This window comes from Heptranchias perlo, chromosome 20 (genome assembly GCF_035084215.1).
Source record: "Heptranchias perlo isolate sHepPer1 chromosome 20, sHepPer1.hap1, whole genome shotgun sequence".
Taxonomy (NCBI): domain Eukaryota; kingdom Metazoa; phylum Chordata; class Chondrichthyes; order Hexanchiformes; family Hexanchidae; genus Heptranchias; species Heptranchias perlo.
The window spans coordinates 43069739-43089449 of record NC_090344.1 but is presented as its reverse complement, the minus strand read 5'-3'; the positions used below and the strand labels follow the sequence as shown (position 1 = coordinate 43089449).

The 19711-nt window shown below is 49.9% G+C and overlaps 1 protein-coding gene across 1 annotated transcript; it reads left to right on the top strand.

Annotated features, from left to right (window-relative positions):
• Positions 1-517: 517 nt before the first annotated feature.
• On the top strand, positions 518-18867 carry LOC137335749 (mucin-2-like). The gene is made up of 13 exons (XM_068001081.1): positions 518-808; positions 982-1044; positions 1139-1246; positions 1614-1675; positions 3589-3682; positions 5263-5380; positions 6213-6394; positions 7295-7376; positions 8067-8227; positions 9979-14283; positions 14919-15044; positions 15807-15937; positions 18387-18867. Exons 2-13 carry the CDS (start codon positions 984-986, stop codon positions 18570-18572), a joined length of 5616 nt encoding a protein of 1871 aa, XP_067857182.1. The 5' UTR covers positions 518-808; positions 982-983; the 3' UTR covers positions 18573-18867.
• The last annotated feature ends 844 nt before the right edge of the window (positions 18868-19711 follow it).

The window sequence follows — 19711 nt, the reverse complement described above, 5'->3', positions numbered from 1 at the left end:
AGACCAGCCACATGAATGTCCTGTCCGGGTGAGGTGATTTGGTGTCAAATAAAGACTCATTCTCACTGGGTTCTGTGGCTCATTTCATTTCAGATCCTTAAAGTCAGCAGAGAGACTTTCATCCCACTGATCTGGGCTGGATTTAAACTTGCAGGCCCTGAGGTAAAAGTTGGGTGATGTTTTACTTGGGTTGAGGAGTATCATTGTTTTACTTTTCAGAATTTAAAAGCTGATACCTGTACTGCTCTGAAAGGTGTTGGCAGCCGGTGTCTGCTGCTGACAGGCAACTCTGGTGTTGTTTGTCTTTTTGAATGGCAAAATAAAATACATTTTCATTTTTGAAATGCTTTCAATAAGTCGGGTCAACACAGAGATAAAACTCAATCACTTAACAAAACAAAGCGCATTCAGCACATATTTTAGATTACGATTCTTGCTCTTCCGTCTTTCAATGCCTCGCCCTCTCCTCAAATATAGATTTCCTCCTTACTCTTTGCAACTCAGCGCTGTAGCCCAGCTGTGTGCACTCTGCACACACTTCGACTCTGACTCCACAGGGTTTTATTATCCCATGAACTGGGAGGGTAAAATTGCACAGAGTGGACATGCAGGTCGTTAAGCCCATAAGGAGCAAAAATGGTTGTGTGTAATTTGGCTATCCACAAATCCATATAGAAAAAAATACCTGTTCTTCAAACAGGCATTTGTGCGTACAACGCAGTATGACACTGGAGTTACCAGCTGTCCGGAACAGATAGAATCCTGAAAGGGTTAAAACTTGGACCCTGCTTCAGTCCATGGTGAACAGGTGGGGAATGGCTTTGATCAAATTACCTATCACATTTGTCAGAATGAACCAATCTCTGACCTGCTGCAGAGCACCAACATTGCTTTGATTATATTCCTTGTTGGTCTTTTTTCCTCTTCAACTTTTCTGGAGCCATTGATGCTGAGTAACAATTTTTGAAATTTCTCCTCCAGCCATGGGTTCAAGTAACGGAGTGTGGAGAGTCCTGTTTCTCACCTTGGCTCTTGTACAGAGAGGTAGTGGCTGTTTTTCACTCTGTGGAGTTATGTTCTTGTTAACAAGATATACAATCTTCTCTCTGTTTAACGACTGTTTCTATTAATATTGCAGCAGTAGGACAGAGCGAGGTTAAGATGCAAGCCAGCAGATCTCGTCTGGACACAGTTCAAGCCCAGAAGACCCTCACAGCAGAGGATGCAATTGTCAGGATTAATCAGCGTATGTTCTTGACTTTATATTTCAGTTTATTTCACTATAAATGGGGATAAGCTAATCTTTCATGACCAATTGAAACCACCTGCAGCTGCTATAGGAGTTTGTGTGAAGCCTTTACTATGACTGGAAATTGACTTTCTTGGATGAAATCCAGGAACCCTAGCAATGGAACTGCTCTTCAGAAAGTTACCCATGGCCCTATTATAGCTGCTGCCGCAATTTAAAATCAACTCCTTGTTGCAAATGTTTAATTGTGTTGTAAATTGCGATGAGCTGGTTATTTGCTCTCTGAATTCTGGCTGCTCCACTTATCACCCTGACTGGACTGTCAGATCAAACTGCTACTGTCTGATTATTCTTCTGATTATAGGTATCTTTCAATATGAAAAGCCCTGGAGGAGCTTCCTAATTGAAGGGGATATCATCAAACCTGTAAGTTCCTTTCCAGTTTTACCTTACTCATGTCTGTTGTCTTTTTCCAGTTGTCTGTATGATGCTCCATTTCCCCTTCTGCTCTCTTGGCATGGGGAGGGGATGGTGTCCCCTGTTGGAGCTGATGGAGATCTTTATTCTTCTCCCTTTGGGTAAATGCCCCAGGTTGAGGTGAATGAAGTGCGAGAGGAAGCCAAGTGCTAATCACCAAAAATTATTATTCAAAGCTAATGGGATTTAAGGCAAGCAGTTGCAACTCTCAGTCTCTGAACTAGCCAGATGGGGATGTGACCACAAAAATTAGGCATGATCACTTTAGACCTTGCATATCCTCTCAAAAGAGGTCTGTCATTGCCCAACTTGCACATCTCTGTGTGGTGTAACCCGCCTAACTTGCTATCTCTAGCTCTGAATCTGGCACTGCATCAGTTACGTTATTTTTATGCTGCAGTTTTGGTGGTAGCACGGTCATTTATTTTTGAGTGCAGACTCAACAGAGTAAATGGAGTTGTAAAATAAACAAACATATGTCAGGTCCCTGGTTAGTGAGATGGTCTAGTAAGGATGGGCACTGGCTGTTGTACAAATGCTGTTGCAATGAAGCTCTACCAAAAATGCCAAATTAAAAACAAGGTTCTCTTTTTGGTTCCTAAAAATGACACTGGAGGTGAAATGCCAGTGAGCCGTGCTTTGTGCATGAAGTTCTGTCGAGTTTCACAAGGATGTGAGCAGTTGTCCTATTACGTTCAGGGTGATTTGGATCGGCCTTTTGGCTAAGATCAAGTGGTCAAGTGGGGGAAGGCAACCATTTGGAGCCTTCCTGCCATTGTATGCCGGGGGGATGCAGTCAGGGAGAAATCCCCTCGGGCAGAGTGTAGAGCTTTGGCTTGATGTAATGTCACTGCAAGGAATCTGGAATGAATCTGTAAGGCAATAAGGCACCCCAGAGTGTCAGAAAAAAAAAAGATTTGGATGGCATTGGGCTTCACCGCCCGGTCGCTCTGAACTATTACAAGTGCTCTCCCAGGAGGAGGGCACCACTAACAAAAGCCGGATGGTCTGCCCAGACTAAAAATGGGTGTCGGTCTGTTTAAATGACAATTTGAGTCAATGAAGCAGTGCCCACTGGTCAAGGAAGACTTCAGGTTAATCTTCGAACACAGCACGGTTGTACTCCGTGACTACCCAGTGAGTAATAAAACGTGGGTAAGCTGTTGGAGAGTCCCTTCCTGATGCCTGTGCACATCCTGGTCTTGTGCACAGCAGATTTCACCGGCCCAAAAGCAGTCTCGCCAAAAGTAGGCCGTCCAACCTGGTCAAACCTTGCACTGGGTGACCGATGTTGGGGGAAGGGGAAAATGTAATCAAGAGTTGAACAGTGGCCCCTTTAGAGGGTAAACATGGGAAAATGTTTTCTCCTGGCTGCACAACGGACGTGAGGCCAGGAGGCCCCTGAAGCGGATGCTGATTTGACGGCACTGCGACATGCCGTACTCTCTATTCCAGGTACCCAGGGGTGCTGCGAAGGATCCCCAAATACAGAGTGTTTATCAGCAGGTGTCCCTTTAAAGTTGGACCAGTACTGGATCATTGCGTGCAGCATAAATATGGTGTGCTTCTTTCTCTCTCTCTCTCTCTTTTTTTCCTTTCCTTATCTATCTTTGTATCTGTGCTCTCCCAACTTATGGAATTGATCAACTGGCAGCATATATCTGAACAGGAAAGTGGGAATGTGCACACTGCTGTACTTCGCTAGCTGTTGGATAAATTGTTCTAAAACCTGGAATCTCTTATGTTTCCTACTGTGAAGCTATTGTGAACGTGTACTGTGTATTGGGTGCTCCAATAATGGGGTGTTGTGTGAGACTCTAACTTGGCCTCTCTTTTGCTGCACCCCCCCCCGCCCCGCCCAGCTGTGGAGGAATGCTGTCGTGTCTGAAACCAAAACATGGCAGAAGTCGTCAGACGGAATGGTGAGAATTCCATATGAAATATCGCAGCAGTACGGTAAGTGATGGGGAAAGCTGCTGAGTGAGACCTTGGGGTTGGAAACAGTGAACGCATCTTGAAAAGCTGTGGTGGGGACGTGGACACGGAACAGCAGAGCGTGGGGTTGTGTCTGGAGGGTTGGCAGTCCGAGCTCTCTTAACGCTGATCCTCCATCGACCAGCTGGTAATCCAGGTCCCCTCACCCAGCCTTGATGGAGCCACAGAGATGGACAAGTAGAGGAGAAAATAATCCCCTTTCTGGGTTCATCAGTAACCAACCCCAGGGCTCTTCCCAACCACTCCCCCCCCCCCCCCCCACCCCCCCCCCGCGATGATGACGACGCATCGTGTGTGCGTACCAGTGACTGTTGCCTTATTGAGTTATGGCATTGCATAGTAAATAACTCTTCTCCCCCATTTTCTCCCTCCCTTTGGAAGGTGCTCACCTGTCTAGTTCCACAGATGCTGGTTCCCCTCCAGTGCCTTGAACAAGTGGCCATTCATAGGATCGTAGACATTACAGCACAAGGGAGGCCTTTCAGCCTGTGCTGGTGCCAGCTCTCCAACTGGAGCCGTTTGCTCTGATCCCATTCTATAGAATCGTAGTATTTGCAGGATGGAGAAGAACATTTCACTTCCTTTTCTGAGCCTGGAGAGTTGCTGTCAGAGTATTCATCTGTTGGAGGTGTCCCAGCTGAGTGCAATACTGTTCTCTTGCAATATCCACACTTTCCAGCAAGGGTCACCAGTAATCGGAAGTGGAAATTTTGCCTGATTTCCTACCCCCCCCCCCCCCCCCCACCTCCTAATGCAGGGACACAGAGACCCATTGTAGTACCCCTACTACTGCCCTGATTGAGAATGGCTTACTAAACGCAGACCAGACTTGGTACCCGAGATCGTCCTGATCTGTATGGCTCAACGGGATAAACTTGGGCTTTTTCGGGGGAGCCTCAACAATGAATTTTGGCGGGCGATTCAACTACAGGGGCTGGTTCAGTTTAACCCACTCCTGGCTCCACATGCTTGCACTTACCAGTGTGGCTCACTGGAGGATGGTTTGCAGTGGGAACCCTGGCTGAGATCAGTTGACTGAGCACAGGCCTGTGAGGAACCTTCTGATTTGTTCATGAAAGGTATGAAAAATGATGGACAGCAAAAGACCAACTAGTCCCTCCAGCCTGTCCCCCACAAAAGTGATGCCTTGTGCATCACAATACATACAAGCCCAACCCAATGATGAGTTTCTGTTTCCGTTCAGCAAATTTTGCAGGTGTGGAAATGTTCTGTAGACTGGGCCTTTTGGTTTATCCAGTAACAGCCAGATTAATATAATGTCTTGCAAATCCAATTGTGACAATGTATTAAAAGCACAAGACTGGAAATACAGAGTCGGTCAGTCAGCATCTGTCAGAGAAAGGTGCATATCATTAATCAGTTCTGATGTAGGAAATCTACCCAAAATGTAAACTTGTCTTTTCTCTTTCATGGCTTTCCAGATGCTGACTGATGTGCTGTGTATTTCCATTTTCTGTTTTGAGTTCAAATTTGCAGCATTTGTAGTCTTTTTAAAAAACTATATACTCCTCTTCCTCTAGACGAGGAGACTTGGAGTTCCATCAGTCGAGGCTTCAAGGACTTTGAGAAGTTCACGTGCGTACGGTTTGTGCCTCACGGTGACGAGGAGGACTTCATTTCCATTCAGCCGATCCACGGGTATGTACAACACACAATGGGAGTCATGATGCGGCGGTTCCGGTCCGTGTTCTCAGTTAAAGGCTGATTGCAGCTGAGCCCGGTGATGTTTCCAGTCCACTGCCAATATTCCTGGGGAGTGCGAGTGAGTGGTCAGGGGCGGCGAGGTGTAACTCAGTGCCTCCGAACAAATGCATCGCAGCTGTGACAAACGTAGCTGAGTGGGTAAATGTGAGCACGCTCTGTAGTAACAATGTTCTAAAAGAAAGAACTTGCATCTACATCGTGCCTTTCACGGCCTCCGAACTTCCCAAAGCACTTTACAGCCAATGAAGAACTTTTTAAGTGTTATAATGTAGGAAACGCGGCAGCCAATTTGCACACAGCAAGGTCCCACAAGCAGCAATGTGATAATGACCAGATAATCTCTTTTAATGATGTTGGTTGAGGGATAAATATTGGCCCAGGACACCAGGGAGACCTCCCCAGCTCTTCTTTGGAAAGTGCCATGGGATCTTTTACGTCCTCCTGAGAGGGCAGATGGGGCCTCTGTTTAACTTCTCATCAGTTCTGCATCGCGAGTGTTGGCCTAGATTATGTGCTCAAGTCGCTGGAGTGAGTCTTGAACCCACAACCTTGAGCCACGACTGACCCCTGTTCTGTGTGATGTTTACATTCTGTGAGGATGTCCGAGTATCTGCTCCGTTTGGTTTCTCGTTCTCTCTCATTTACTTATGCTGCATTGCCACTGTCTTTCAGTTTCTCCCTGGATATTGTCATGTTTCAATCTTGTGTATGAATTTAATGGTCCTTCCTCGCAAGACCAGTTCATCTGTACCTTTGTCTCTCTCAGGTGTTATTCATCTGTGGGACGTGTTGGTGGGATGCAGCTCATCTCACTGAATCAGCCGTGCCTGAAGAAGGGGAAAGGAGTGGTTGAACATGAGATCATGCACTCACTTGGCTTCTGGCATGAGCATGTGAGGAGTGACCGAGACAAATATATCAAGATTGAGTGGAAGAACGTGTGGCCTGGTAACGTATTTCCTTCCTTTTCATTTCTTGCCCCCCAAGTACAAGTCCAGATAATCCCCCTGCCGGCAGACTGAACCCTGAGCCAAGCTGAGGGAGTCTCCAGGATGCCTTTGGGCTCTGTGTCTAGGTGCAGACTTGAAGCGTGTAAGATCTGCTCCGTTTGTTTACAAATCTCTGTTTCGAAATGCAGCTGAAGGAGGGAGTAACAGACATCAGCTGCATTCTTCTAACATTAAACCAATGCACAACAGCATGCAGCTTTGATTCCCCTCAGCCTGCAATGGAGGTGTGAGCTTACGTTGACTGAAGAACGGGAATAACTTTGAAAATAAAACTGACAAATAAAAGTGTGAATCTCCCATTGGAGTGTTGGGGCTCCAGGATTTGAGGCACTGAAGTGATTTTCAATTTTAAGTGCGTTTTCTCCTGTAAACTTGCCGTGCCCCTCGTCTGGCCGCTCGCTTGTTTTTTCAGCTTAACGTGGGGTGAAATTTATTTCCTTCCTCCATTTTGGTTATTGGTTAGCTCTGTCGAGCCTTCCTTCTGTCTCTTGCATCCAAAAGTTAAAATGTAGATCCGTGTTTTGAATGTTCGACATTGGGCGATGCATTCGATATGTGAAACTGAGATCGGTTTCAAAACATCGAACCAAGCTGCTGTGAAATTGCTCACTCAACATCAGTAGATCCTGCTACAAAGGAAGAGTGATTAAAGTTTCTTAAAACTAACAGAGTTCACCAAATTTGGTGATGAATGATGAAGGCGCCTCATGGCTTGTAATGGAGTAATTATATCGGTTAATGCAAGACATGCTGATGTCCAAAAATATATATTTTTTTTAAGAAGTGCAGTTCTGTTCAGCTCGAACCAGTGCCAATGGCCACCCGACTTCTGTTTCAGGTTATGAACATAATTTCTTGAAGCAAAACACCAACAATCTGAAGTCGAAATACGATTATGGCTCCATCTTGCACTACAGCAGGTGAGTCGGGTGTGGAGTTGGTATTTCAGCCTCTCCTCTCTCTCTTTATGGCCTTAGCTGTGAGTAACTGAAGGCTGTGGAACGTTTCTGGGGCTCACAACACATTCACAAACTGCCCTGACTCGAATTGCAGCCCAACAACTCTTATTCTGCACATCATTTGGAACCTTCCACTCACCGTAAACTTGAGTTCATCCAAAACTCGCACCAAGTCCCGTCCACCCATCACCCCAGTGCTCGCTGACCTACATTGGCTCCCGGTCCGGCAACGCCTCGTCCGTGTTTTCAAATCCCTCCATAGCCTCACCCCTCCCTAACTCTCTAACCCCTCCAGCCCTACAACCCTCTGAGATCTCTGCGCTCCTCCAATTCTGGCCTCCTGTGCATCCCCGATTTTCATTGCTCCACCGTTGGCAGCCGTGCCTTCAGATTCCTATGCCCTAAGCTTTGGAATTTTCTCCCTAAGCCCTTCTGCCTCTCTACCTCTCCTCCTTTTAAGACGCTCCTTGAAATCTACCTCTTCGACCTGTCCTAATATCTCCTTATGTGGCTTGGTGCCAAATTTTGTTTGATAACAATCCTGTGACGCGCCCTGGGATGTTTTACTATGTTAAAGGCGCTATATAAATGCAAGTTGTTGCTGTTGAGTTATTCAGGGTCATGAAACCTGCCTTAATGTTGCCCTTGTAGGTCTGCATTTTCCAAGAACGGACAGCCAACCCTGAGACCACTGATGGATACGAATGCTGTGATTGGCCAGCGAATCCGCCTGAGTGAGCTGGACTTGCTGAAGGTTAACAGGCTGTACAACTGCACAGCACATCTCAAAGACAAGGCGAATGTGGTGAAACGTAAGGGCCTGACGAACCAATTTGTTTAAGAGAACACTTGACTCCTCCAACAGCTGGCGCAAGTGTGTCTCATTCCTATTGTGTGAAAAGCACAACAAAAATCCTTCACATTGATGCCGTTCTGTGTCCATGTGGGTAGCAGAATTGAGCTTTGGTTCACCTCCTTTTATTCCCTCCGTGCTGCTCCTGCTTATTTACGTGAACCTCCTTGTGTCCAACGTTTGTTTCATGGGCAGGTACCTGACACAGGTTGCCTGCTTGCCCCCTTTCTCCTTCCTTCGGGGGATAGGGAAAGAAAATCAAGTTCCAAAAAAAAAAATTAATTGCTGGTAATTATTTACTTTCATACAGTAGAACCATAAATTGCTTTTGAGAGTTTCTGAATCAGATCTGGAAGCTTTCTATTCTCCATGGATCACTAGCATGGTTCTTAATGATTCAAAACTTTTTATGGGCAGCTGTAATACAATCTTTATCTGGGATTCAAAGTTACAGAACACAATCCAACTTGTACTGCATGAGCTTCGCTCTGTTTCCATAAGATTTCTTATTTTGTTTATCAAAGACGTTGCGTATTAAACGCTGGTGAAAGGTTATTTGTGGAATGTATGGATGGTACATTAACTCACTGAATCATCAGGAGAGTTCCACAAGAAACCTTTTTCTTTTTTTTTAACCTGCAATGCCTTCTATCGAAGAATTACTGTGAAAACACAGAGAAACCCGTGCTCTACAAGTGGCGGTGGTGTTCTGTGTCTTTGACTCCCGGGTAACGATTGTATTACAACGTCCCGCCCAGGAGAAGCTTTTAATCATCAAGAACTATCTCCAGAACCTCTGAAACTAGTTCACGAGAGCTGCCCCTCACACAATCAGGGACCTGAGACGCACTGTGATTCCAGGCAGTGAGGTTTGGAGATGTGCTTTCACGTAGCTGGAGAGTCAAGTGTCCATGTCAGAGTAAACAATGAACCCTTTATCTGTATGATAAAGAATGACATTGTAAAAGGAGAATGGTATGTAGATAGGATGGGTTCTTCCTATCTAAGTATTGGTACAGAGTGTTGCTTGTATACATTTCTGGATTGCAGATACAGAAATCTTTCTGCAAAAGGAAGGTCGTGATCCCATAACAAGTATGGATACTCGAGCACAGTCTGTGGAAAAAAAATTGTATCCTTCTTGTGATTAAATGCCTTTGAAGAGGAACTCTCCTGATTTGGTTTTTATTATGTAATATCAGTGGCATACAGGGAGCTCTAGGTTAAGCACATCCCCTTCTGTTACACCGCATGCCCTTCACACAACAGCCTTGACTCGCAATTTCCCGTTCAAGTGTCATTCTCAGACATACAATTCTTTCTCTCCCTTTTGCAGATCAACAGAAAACACTTCTCTTTACTCACTAACTCCAGGTTCAATTGGGATTTCATTTCAGTCACTAACTCAGAGTTCAGTTGGCCTGGGAGAAGGGTTCTCTATTCCACTGACTCCTTCGTAAGCAACAGCACTACTCCAGACGATGCACGGATGGGGGGGAACACCGCACTGTTCCGGACAGCTAATCCCTCTTCCCTCCATTTTCCGACTGGTGCCCCAACTAAAGGTCTAGCTGATTGCAGAACACACCAAGCATTCTGCTTCATCTTGGAACTTCTTAGAACCTGAGCAGCTGACATTTTAAAGATGAAAATCCCGATTTAACTGTTCCATTTCCTTCCCCCCCGACCCCCACCAAAAAAAAATCTTAGGTCTTCCATTGCTGAATGAAAATGATTCCATCCGTGAGCGTGGAAGAATCAAAGTGGCGGAGAAACTGAGACCTGTCTTGGCTATCCATCCTGTAACAGCGAGAGTGAGTGCTGTTCATACTGCAGCAGATTTGGTGACGGCTTTGATTGGGAATGCGTCCAGAGTAAATCAGACAATGACCACTGCCCAGGGATATCGTGAATGCTTTCTGGTACGCACCTGCTCACCTACTTCCTGGGTGACTAAGTCGGTACCTGCGATCTATAATACCTCCATCGCACCTTCGTCCAAGGAGCCCGCACTTGAAGCTACTGGGAATCAGATGGAGTTGTCAGTTGCAGCAAGGGTCCATAAGCGACTAACTGAGATTCAGTCTCTGACTCCGAAGGAGCTGCCTTCTGTTCAGTCCTTGTTTGCTCCACTGGCTGCAAATCCGAGTCTGACCACAAATCTGGTGACCCCTCGATCCCTTCTGCACACAAGGCCTCCTGCACTGACCATGCAGTTGCTGACTCGTCGACCAACAGCTTGCCCCAAGGCATTGGTCACACATTTTACTGAGGGACCAGTTTTGCATCCACAAAGCCAAAAACCTGTTGGCCAGATTGGACTGTTACCCACATATCCCCACACCCTTAAACCTGCCAACCAGACTCGGCTGTCAATGTTGTTTCTCGCTGAATCACTGACCACCAGGCAGCAGGATCCTCAATTCATCAACAGGACTGATCTACAAGACACACACATGCAGACCGCCACAGTTGCCCACCAGTCATTGGCGTCAATTGGGCTTCTTTCCACTCTGGCCAATGTTATCTTCTCAAAACGACTGTCCCTACCTCCCCAATGTCCGAAATGTAGCCATCAACAAAGATTACCAGTTGTTCCTTCAGTCACCCAGAGAGAGGCAACTGTACCCCCGAAGATAGTGATTCCAGCCAGTCAGACTGAAGTGCTAACTATGCCTCCACCATCCATAATCCCAGGCACAGGGACCAAAATAGCAACCGTACCTCTTTCTAACCAGGTTGAGGAAAATACTAGTGTGGAGATCAGGACAGCTGGACAGTCAAAAGCACCAACTGTTGCCTCACACACAAAAGGACTGGCTTCAATCCTGAAAACCTGCATCCTGGACAGTTGGAACAAGGCATTTAAATCACATGACACCCTGCTCGTGACCGCTCCCCCTGCAGATTCCTTGCGAGTGACCGCTCCCCCTGCGGCGTCCCCGCGGGTGACGGCTCCCCCTGCACAGTCCCCGCGAGTGACCGCTCCCCCTGCGGAGACCCACCCACCAAACATGCCTCCCCCTCTGGTGACCCCGCGGATGACCGCAACCCCTGCGGAGACCCCACTGGTGACCGCTCCCCCTGCACAGTCCCCGCGGGTGACCGCTCGCCCTGCAGAGACCCACCCACCAAACATGCCTCCCCCTGCGGAGACACCGCTGGTCACCCCACTGGTGACCGCAACCCCTGCGGAGACCCCGCGGGCGACCGCTCCTCCTGCACAGTCCCCGCGGGCGACCGCTCCCCCTGCGGAGAGCCCGCGGGCGACCGCTCCCCCTGCGGAGACCCCGCGGGCGACCGCTCGCACTGCAGAGACCCACCCACCAAACGTGCCTCCCCCTGCGGAGACCCCGCGGGCGACTGCTCGCCCTGCAGAGACCCACCCACCAAACATGCCTCCCCCTGTAGAGACCCCGCTGGTGACCGCAACCCCTGCAGAGTCCCACCCACCAAACATGCCTCCCCCTGCGGAGACCCCGCTGGTCACCCCGCTGGTGACCGCTCCCCCTGCGGAGTCCCCGCGGGCGACCGCTCCCCCTGCGGAGTCCCCGCGGGCGACCGCTCCCCCTGATGAGACCCCGCTGGCGACCGCTCCCCCTGCGGAGACCCACCCACCAAACGTGCCTCCCCCTGATGAGACCCCGCGGGCGACCGCACCCCCTGATGAGACCCCGCGGGCGACCACTCCCCCTGCGGTGTCCCAACCACCAAACGTGCCTCCCCCTCTGGAGACCCCGCTGGTGACCGCTCCCCCTGCACAGTCCCCGCTGGTGACCGCTCCCCCTGCACAGTCCCCGCGGGTGACCGCTCGCCCTGCAGAGACCCACCCACCAAACATGCCTCCCCCTGCGGAGACCCCGTTGGTCACCCCACTGGTGACCGCAACCCCTGCGGAGAGCCCGCGGGCGACCGCTCCTCCTGCACAGTCCCCGCGGGCGACCGCTCCCCCTGCGGAGACCCCGCGGGCGACTGCTCGCCCTGCAGAGACCCACCCACCAAACATGCCTCCCCCTGCAGAGACCCCGCGGGCGACTGCTCGCCCTGCAGAGACCCACCCACCAAATATGCCTCCCCCTGCAGAGACCCCGCTGGTGACCGCAACCCCTGCAGAGTCCCACCCACCAAACATGCCTCCCCCTGCGGAGACCCCGCTGGTCACCCCGCTGGTGACCGCTCCCCCTGCGGAGACCCCGCAGGCGACCGCTCCCCCTTCGGAGTCCCCGCGGGCGACCGCTCCCCCTGATGAGACCCCGCTGGCGACCGCTCCCCCTGCGGAGACCCACCCACCAAATGTGCCTCCCCCTGATGAGACCCCGCTGGCGACCGCTCCCTCTGCGGCGTCCCCGTGGGTGACCGCTCGCCCTGCACAGTCCCCGCGAGTGACCGCTCCCCCTGCGGAGACCCACCCACCAAACATGCCTCCCCCTCTGGAGACCCCGCGGGTGACCGCAACCCCTGCGGAGACCCCGCTGGTGACCGCTCTCCCTGCACAGTCCCCGCTGGTGACCGCTCCCCCTGCACAGTCCCCGCGGGTGACCGCTCCCCCTGCAGAGACCCACCCGCCAAACATGCCTCCCCCTGATGAGACCCCGCGGGCGACTGCTCCCCCTGCGGAGACCCCGCGGGCGACCGCTCGCCCTGCAGAGACCCACCCACCAAACGTGCCTCCCCCTGCAGAGTCCCCGCGGGCGACCGCTCCCCCTGCGGAGTCCCCGCGGGCGACCGCTCCCCCTGCGGAGACCCTGCGGGCGACCGCTCGCCCTGCAGAGACCCACCCACCAAACATGCCTCCCCCTCTGGAGACCCCGTGGGTGACCGCAACCCCTGCGGAGACCCCGCTGGTGACCGCTCGCCCTGCACAGTCCCTGCTGGTGACCGCTCGCCCTGCGCAGTCCCCGCGGGTGACCGCTCCCCCTGCACAGTCCCCGCGGGTGACCGCTCGCCCTGCAGAGACCCATCCACCAAACGTGCTTCCCCCTGATGAGACCCCGCTGGTGACCGCACCCCCTGATGAGACCCCGCTGGCGACCGCTCCCCCTGCAGAAACCCAACCACCAAACATGCCTCCCCCTGCAGAGACCCCGCTGGTGACCGCTCCCTCTGCGGCGTCCCCACGGGTGACCGCTCGCCCTGCACAGTCCCCGCGGGTGACCACACGCCCTGCAGAGACCCATCCACCAAACATGCCTCCCCCTGCTCAGTCCCCGCGGGTGACCGCTCCCCCTGCTCAGTCCCCGCGGGTGACCGATCCCACTGCCGAGACCCCGCTGGTAACCACACCCCCTGCCGAGACCCCGCTGGTGACCGCTCCCTCTGCCGAGACCCCGCTGGTGACCGCTCCCCCTGCGGAGTCCCCGCGAGTGACCGCTCCCCCTGCGGCGTCCCCGCGGGTGACCGCACCCCTTGCGGAGACCCCGCTGGTGACCGCTCGCCCTGCAGAGACCCACCCACCAAACGTGCCTCCCCCTGCAGAGACCCCGCTGGTGACCGCACTCCCTGAAGAGACCCCGCTGGTGACCGCTCCCCCTGCACAGTCCCCGCGAGTGACCGCTCGCCCTGCGGCGTCCCCGCTGGTGACCGGTCCCCCTGCAGAGACCCACCCACCAAACATGCCTCCCACTGCGGCATCCCCGCTGGTGACTGCTCCCCCTGTGGCGTCCCCGCTGGTGACCGCTCCCCCTGCAGAGATTCTCCCACCAACCCTTTCTCCGTCAGTGTTGGTCACCAGTGTTGTAGCCACCCTTTCAATTATTTCATCAGTGTCTTTGACCAAATTGTGCAGTCCTGTAGAGAGCAACCCCTTGTATGATGTGAATATGATTTCTCCCAGTCAGTCAGCGATGTTTCATGAGCCTTCTGTGGAAGTGCTCTGTGACTTTGAGCATGGTTTATGTGACTGGGAGCAATGCACAACAGATGACTTTGACTGGGTGCTTCATCGGTACCGAACATCCTCCAGGGAAACGGGACCAAAAAGGGACCATACAAAAGGCCACTGCAAAGAAAGAGGAGGTAAGGGGAAATTGTACCAGTTCGAAGGCATTTGGGAGATTGGAGCAAGGGACGGATTGGTAACTTGGCTGTCTGGAGCTCACTTTCCAAGATGGCTCGGGGAAGGGCCAATGGATAGAAATGACAAAAAGAAAAACTCTGAATATGTAAATGTGAAATAAAATTCATTTAACTTCTGTAAAGAGAAAAGAGAGGTTAATATTTCAGGCACGAATCCTTCTTCAGAACTCGATTGATGGTGAGGATGGGCAGTTTGGGCACCCACTTCCAGCAGTGTATTGGAACCATTGGATAAAAAGCAATGTGGATTCACTAGTTGATACCGGGAATGATAGGATTTAGTTACGGGGAGAGGTGTGGGATGTATTCATTGGAACAGAGGAAGTTAAGGGGACTCGAATAAAACAGTTCAAAATTCTGAAGGTGCTTGAGAGGCTCAGTGAACCAATAACAGGGGAGTATAATTTTAGAATTAGTACTAAGAACATAAAGGGGGAAAGATTGAAGAATTAGATAAAGGGTCTATATCCAAAACATATTTTTGCTTTAGAGATGCTGTATGTTGCGGGCAGTTGCTGTTTTTACGATTGATGTAGTGGTTAGGTGGTTGCTTTGATTGGCTTTTTTTTTTGCAGGGCATTATATGTACCTTGGAGCTTCGTATCCTCGACAGAGTGGGGAGCAGGCTGCACTCATCAGCTCCCTGTTGAGAGGAGAGAAGTGCCTGTCGTTCTGGTACAATATGTATGGGAAACATATGGGTGAGTAATGAGGGACCTGGAGACCCAACTCAGACCATTACTTGTGCTGATAATTCAATAAGTCACAGAAAGTGCATGATTTCACCTCGCTGCAAAAGAGGTGACATGAAGAAAACTGCCATTTGTAACAGCGACAAAGGGGTTATGCTTGGAAATATATCGGCCGTTCCTTCATCGTCGCTGGGTCAAAATCCTGTAACTCCCTACCCGACAGCACTGTGGGAGAACCTTCACCACACGGACTGCAGCGGTTCAAGAAGAAAGCCCACCAGGACCTTCTCGAGGGCAATAAATGCTGGCCTCACCAGCGATGCCCACATCCCATGAATGAATTTTTTTAAAAAAAACTTTGGAGATGGACAAACATGCAGTTATAAGCAGAGGAGGGAGTTTGAGAAGAGATTGTCTGTGTGTGTGTTTGAGGGGCACTGGAGAGGATGAAGAGTGTGGTACTGTGTTTGAAGGTTGATTTGTGGGGAACAGGTACTGCTTTCCTGTTTTCGATTAATGTTGCTCCTTCAATGTAAATCGGAATGGGACTGAACGTGAGGAAAGATCACTTTCCTTCTTGAGGCAAATAGATTGGCTTGTTGCTGACTGGCTGGAAAGCAGCATTGCAAAGTGAGTTTTGCTTTTTGTACTCTCACTGCAAATCCCGCTGCAAATGACACAATCTAATGGGATACCACGAGGGATTTCTAATGTAAAAACCAGCTCCCTGGAAGACCTGATGACAGAGAGTCCAAATCTGTTTTCTTGCAGGCTCCTTAAATGTATACCTGAAATATGAGAGCTCCCCTCACTGGCGCAAGCTGTGGTCTGTCACTGGAAACCAAGGCCGGAAGTGGCTCAATGCTGAGATTGACATTCTCACTAATGGGGAGAGGTATCGAGTAAGTCAAAATATGATTTGTGTTGCATTGACAGGAAGGTTCAACGTGCAAGCTCCTGATGAAAGAATACCATCAACATTGAACTTCAACTCTGACCGTGTGTTTAAACTGTACCATCTGCTCTGTTTTTATTGTGTTTGCACCATCTCCGAGGACTGTGCTGTAGAGTACCCTGGATGCAATGACTTAATCCAGGACTTAAGTGTATCCCGAGGCACCCATTCACACAGTGTGCTGATGTGATTGTGGATTTGGACTGCAACAGTTGAGCATGGATTGAGGCCCCACTAATGTGGGGCATCTTCCCACAGCAGCACACTGTCTGGAGGATGTCCAACCTTTTGCCTCACTGAGAGGGAGGAGGTATTCCTCACTCAGTAAATGTGCCCTTTGTTGTATATTGTTAGCATTATCGATTTTTTTTTCCCCCATATTGTTTGGTACCAATATTTTCCTGGCTGCTCGAACCGATATGACGGCTGACTTTCTCAGAGGGTGCAGCTCTAGTCTCTGCCTCTAAAGCATACCCTGTCCCTCTCTCCACTGCTAGCTGTAAACCTTTAGGCTTCAAACCTTCCTAGTTCACAGCACCTCACAGATTGGTGGTAAATGCCCTGTCAATGAGCACCTTGGACTGACGGAGCCAGCTTAGGTGATTGTCTCATAAGGTTGGGATGCTTCACTGCTTTTCATTGAACAGATGGGTACAAAATGTGCTGGGTGCTGACCACCTCAGGAGAACTTGGTGCTGATCAGGCTGGCTGCTGATAGTGCAGGAAGGTCAGAACTGACCACCAACCTATGAATTTTGTGGTCAATGGCGATGAGACACTTGGGTTCAAATTATACTTAAATTCAAATTCAACTGGGTATAGTGGGTGGCTGCTGTTTTAAACTCCTGGAGTTAGGTACAAGATGTGGACATTGTGTGTTCTAGCCATGGTAAATGGGGGAATAACAACACAGATGATGCCAGTGCCAGTTGGCCCAGAGTTGGTCTGTGCTCAAGCCTGGCTTGGCTTTGTAATGACTGCCAACTGTGGAGCTGTTAACAGTAATGAGGAACAGGCTGGTAAATGATCATCAGGCTCTCTGTTGCTGTGTGTTGGTCACTCGTAGATAACTGCAGTACTTCCCTTTCATTCTGTGACCAGGTCACTGAATAGAAACCATCATTTTGGAAAATGTTAAACTGTTAATAGTTAAAATATAATCCACAGCACTGGTTGGTGAGTGCCAAGTATTTTAAAAATATATAAGGATGATGACAGGGTAGATAGAAGCAGTGTTTCCAGTCATTGAAGGGTCCAGAGTGAGGGGCCATGCATACAACATTACATGAAAGAGATTTAGAACAGAGGGCAAGAGAAACTTCTTTCCAGAGAGTTGTGAGGCTGTGGAATTCACTTCCAGGGTTAATAGTTGAGACAGAAACTGGGTCAATGTTCAAGGTTAGATTGAGTGGGTGGATCAAGGAAAAGGGATTGGAGGGATATGAGAACAGGGCGGGTAAATGAATCACGTGGAGGGCAAATGCTGACACAGACTGGTTGGGCCGAATGGCCTGTTGCCTTGGGAAATATTGATGTTCAAAGGGACCTGGGTGTCCTTGTACACGAGTCACTGAAAGCTAACATGCAGGTGCAGCAAGCAATCAGGAAGGCAAATGGTATGTTGGCCTTTATTACAAGAGGATTTGAGTATAGAAGTGAAGATGTCTTACTGCAATTATATCGGGCCTAGGTGAGACCGCACCTGGAGTATTGTGTACAGTTTTGGTCTCCTTACCCAAGAAAGGATATACTTGCCATTGAGGGAGTGCAACGAAGGTTCACCAGACTGATTCCTGGGACGGTGGGATTGTTGTATGAGGAGAGATGAGTCGACTCGGCATGTATTCTCTCGAGTTTAGAAGAATGAGAGGTGATCTCATTGAAACATACGAAATTCTTACAGGGCTCGACAGGGTTGATGCTGGGAGGATGTTTCCCCTGGCTGGGGAGTCTCGAACCAGGGGTCTCAATCTCAGAATAAGGGGTCGGCCATTTAGGACTGAGATGAGGAGAAATTTCTTCACTCAGAGGGTGGCGAATCTTTGGAATTCTCTACCCCAGAGGGCTGTGGAGGCTCAGTCATTGAGTACATTCAAAACAGAGATCGATAGATTTCTAGATATTAAAGGCATCAAGGGATATGGAGATAGTGCAGGAAAATGGCGTTGAGGTAGAAGATCAGCCATGATCTTGTTGAATGGCAGAGCTGGATCGAGGGGCCAGATGGCCTACTCCTGCTCCTATTTCTTATGTAACGTCTGTGTATTTCTATGTTAATTCTTCAGCTGGGCTTAGCAGCTGCTGGAAGAAGCCTTTAATATCTGTTACCCTGGTGATTGGTATTTTCTTGTTGCTCAGTTTCCCTTTCCAGCCCTGACTAGTCTTTGTCTCTTCAGGTGATTATTGAAGGGATATTGGGACTGAACTATCAGAGTGATGCGGCAATCGATGACGTGCAGATCGACAGAAGTAGCTGTGCTGCAGGCAGGAAACAACGGAACCCTTCCTGCAACCGGGGCCTGAAGAAGAGGAACAAAATCTCTCTGTCGGGTCAGAGAGTTGTGACTGCAAATTCCTTATAAAAGACCTGCTGAAGGAGTGCTGATTGCCCAAGGTGAGGGCAGTGTCCATGGACTGGCATTCCATGTACAAACTGGAACAACGGGTGGAATGTGTTGTCTTCAGAAGAGGAACCCATCTGTCTGGGCTGATTTGTTGGAAGTTCCTCGAAGGTGATAATATTTCAATACAAAGTGCTTTCTTCTGAGAGACGGGATCGCTTTTTTTTGACACCTGGCTCCCTTCCTAAAGCCAGTCTCAAGTCTCTGATGCTATGTGTTCAGGGTCAGAAACAATAAATGCTTGGAATTTGTTTTATCTTATTTGTACAGATTACTGTTTACCCACATCCAGTTCATAAGCTGGGAGTCTCAGACCTTTGACCACACCGGCCCCTGTATTTTTTTTATTCGTTCATGGGATGTGGGCGTCGCTGGCGAGGCCAGCATTTATTGCCCATCCCTAATTGCCCTTGAGAAGGTGGTGGTGAGCCGCCTTCTTGAACCGCTGCAGTCCTTGTGGTGAAGGTTCTCCCACAGTGCTGTTAGGAAGGGAGTTCCAGGATTTTGACCCAGTGACGATGAAGGAACGGCGATATATTTCTTAAGTCGGGATGGTGTGTGACTTGGAGGGGAACGTGCAGGTGGTGTTGTTCCCATGTGCCTGCTGCTCTCATCCTTCTCGGTGGTAGAGGTCGCGGGTTTGGGAGATGCTGTCGAAGAAGCCTTGGCGAGTTGCTGCAGTGCATCCTGTGGATGATACACACTGCAGCCACAGTGCGTCGGTGGTGAAGGGAGTGAATGTTTAGGGTGGTGGATGGGGTGCCAATCAAGCGGGCTGCTTTGTCCTGGATGGTGTCGAGCTTCTTGAGTATTGTTGGAGCTGCACTCATCCAGGCAAGTGGAGAGTATTCCATCACACTCCTGACTTGTGCCTTGTCGATGGTGGAAAGGCTTTGGGGAGTCAGAAGGTGAGTCACTCGCCGCAGAATACCCAGCCTCTGACCTGCTCTTGTTGCCACAGTATTCATATGGCTGGTCCAGTTAAGTTTCTGGTCAATGGTGACCCCCAGGATGTTGATGGTGGGAGATTCGGCGATGGTAATGCCGTTGAATGTCAAGGGGAGGTGGTTAGACTCTCTCTTGTTGGAGATGGTCATTGC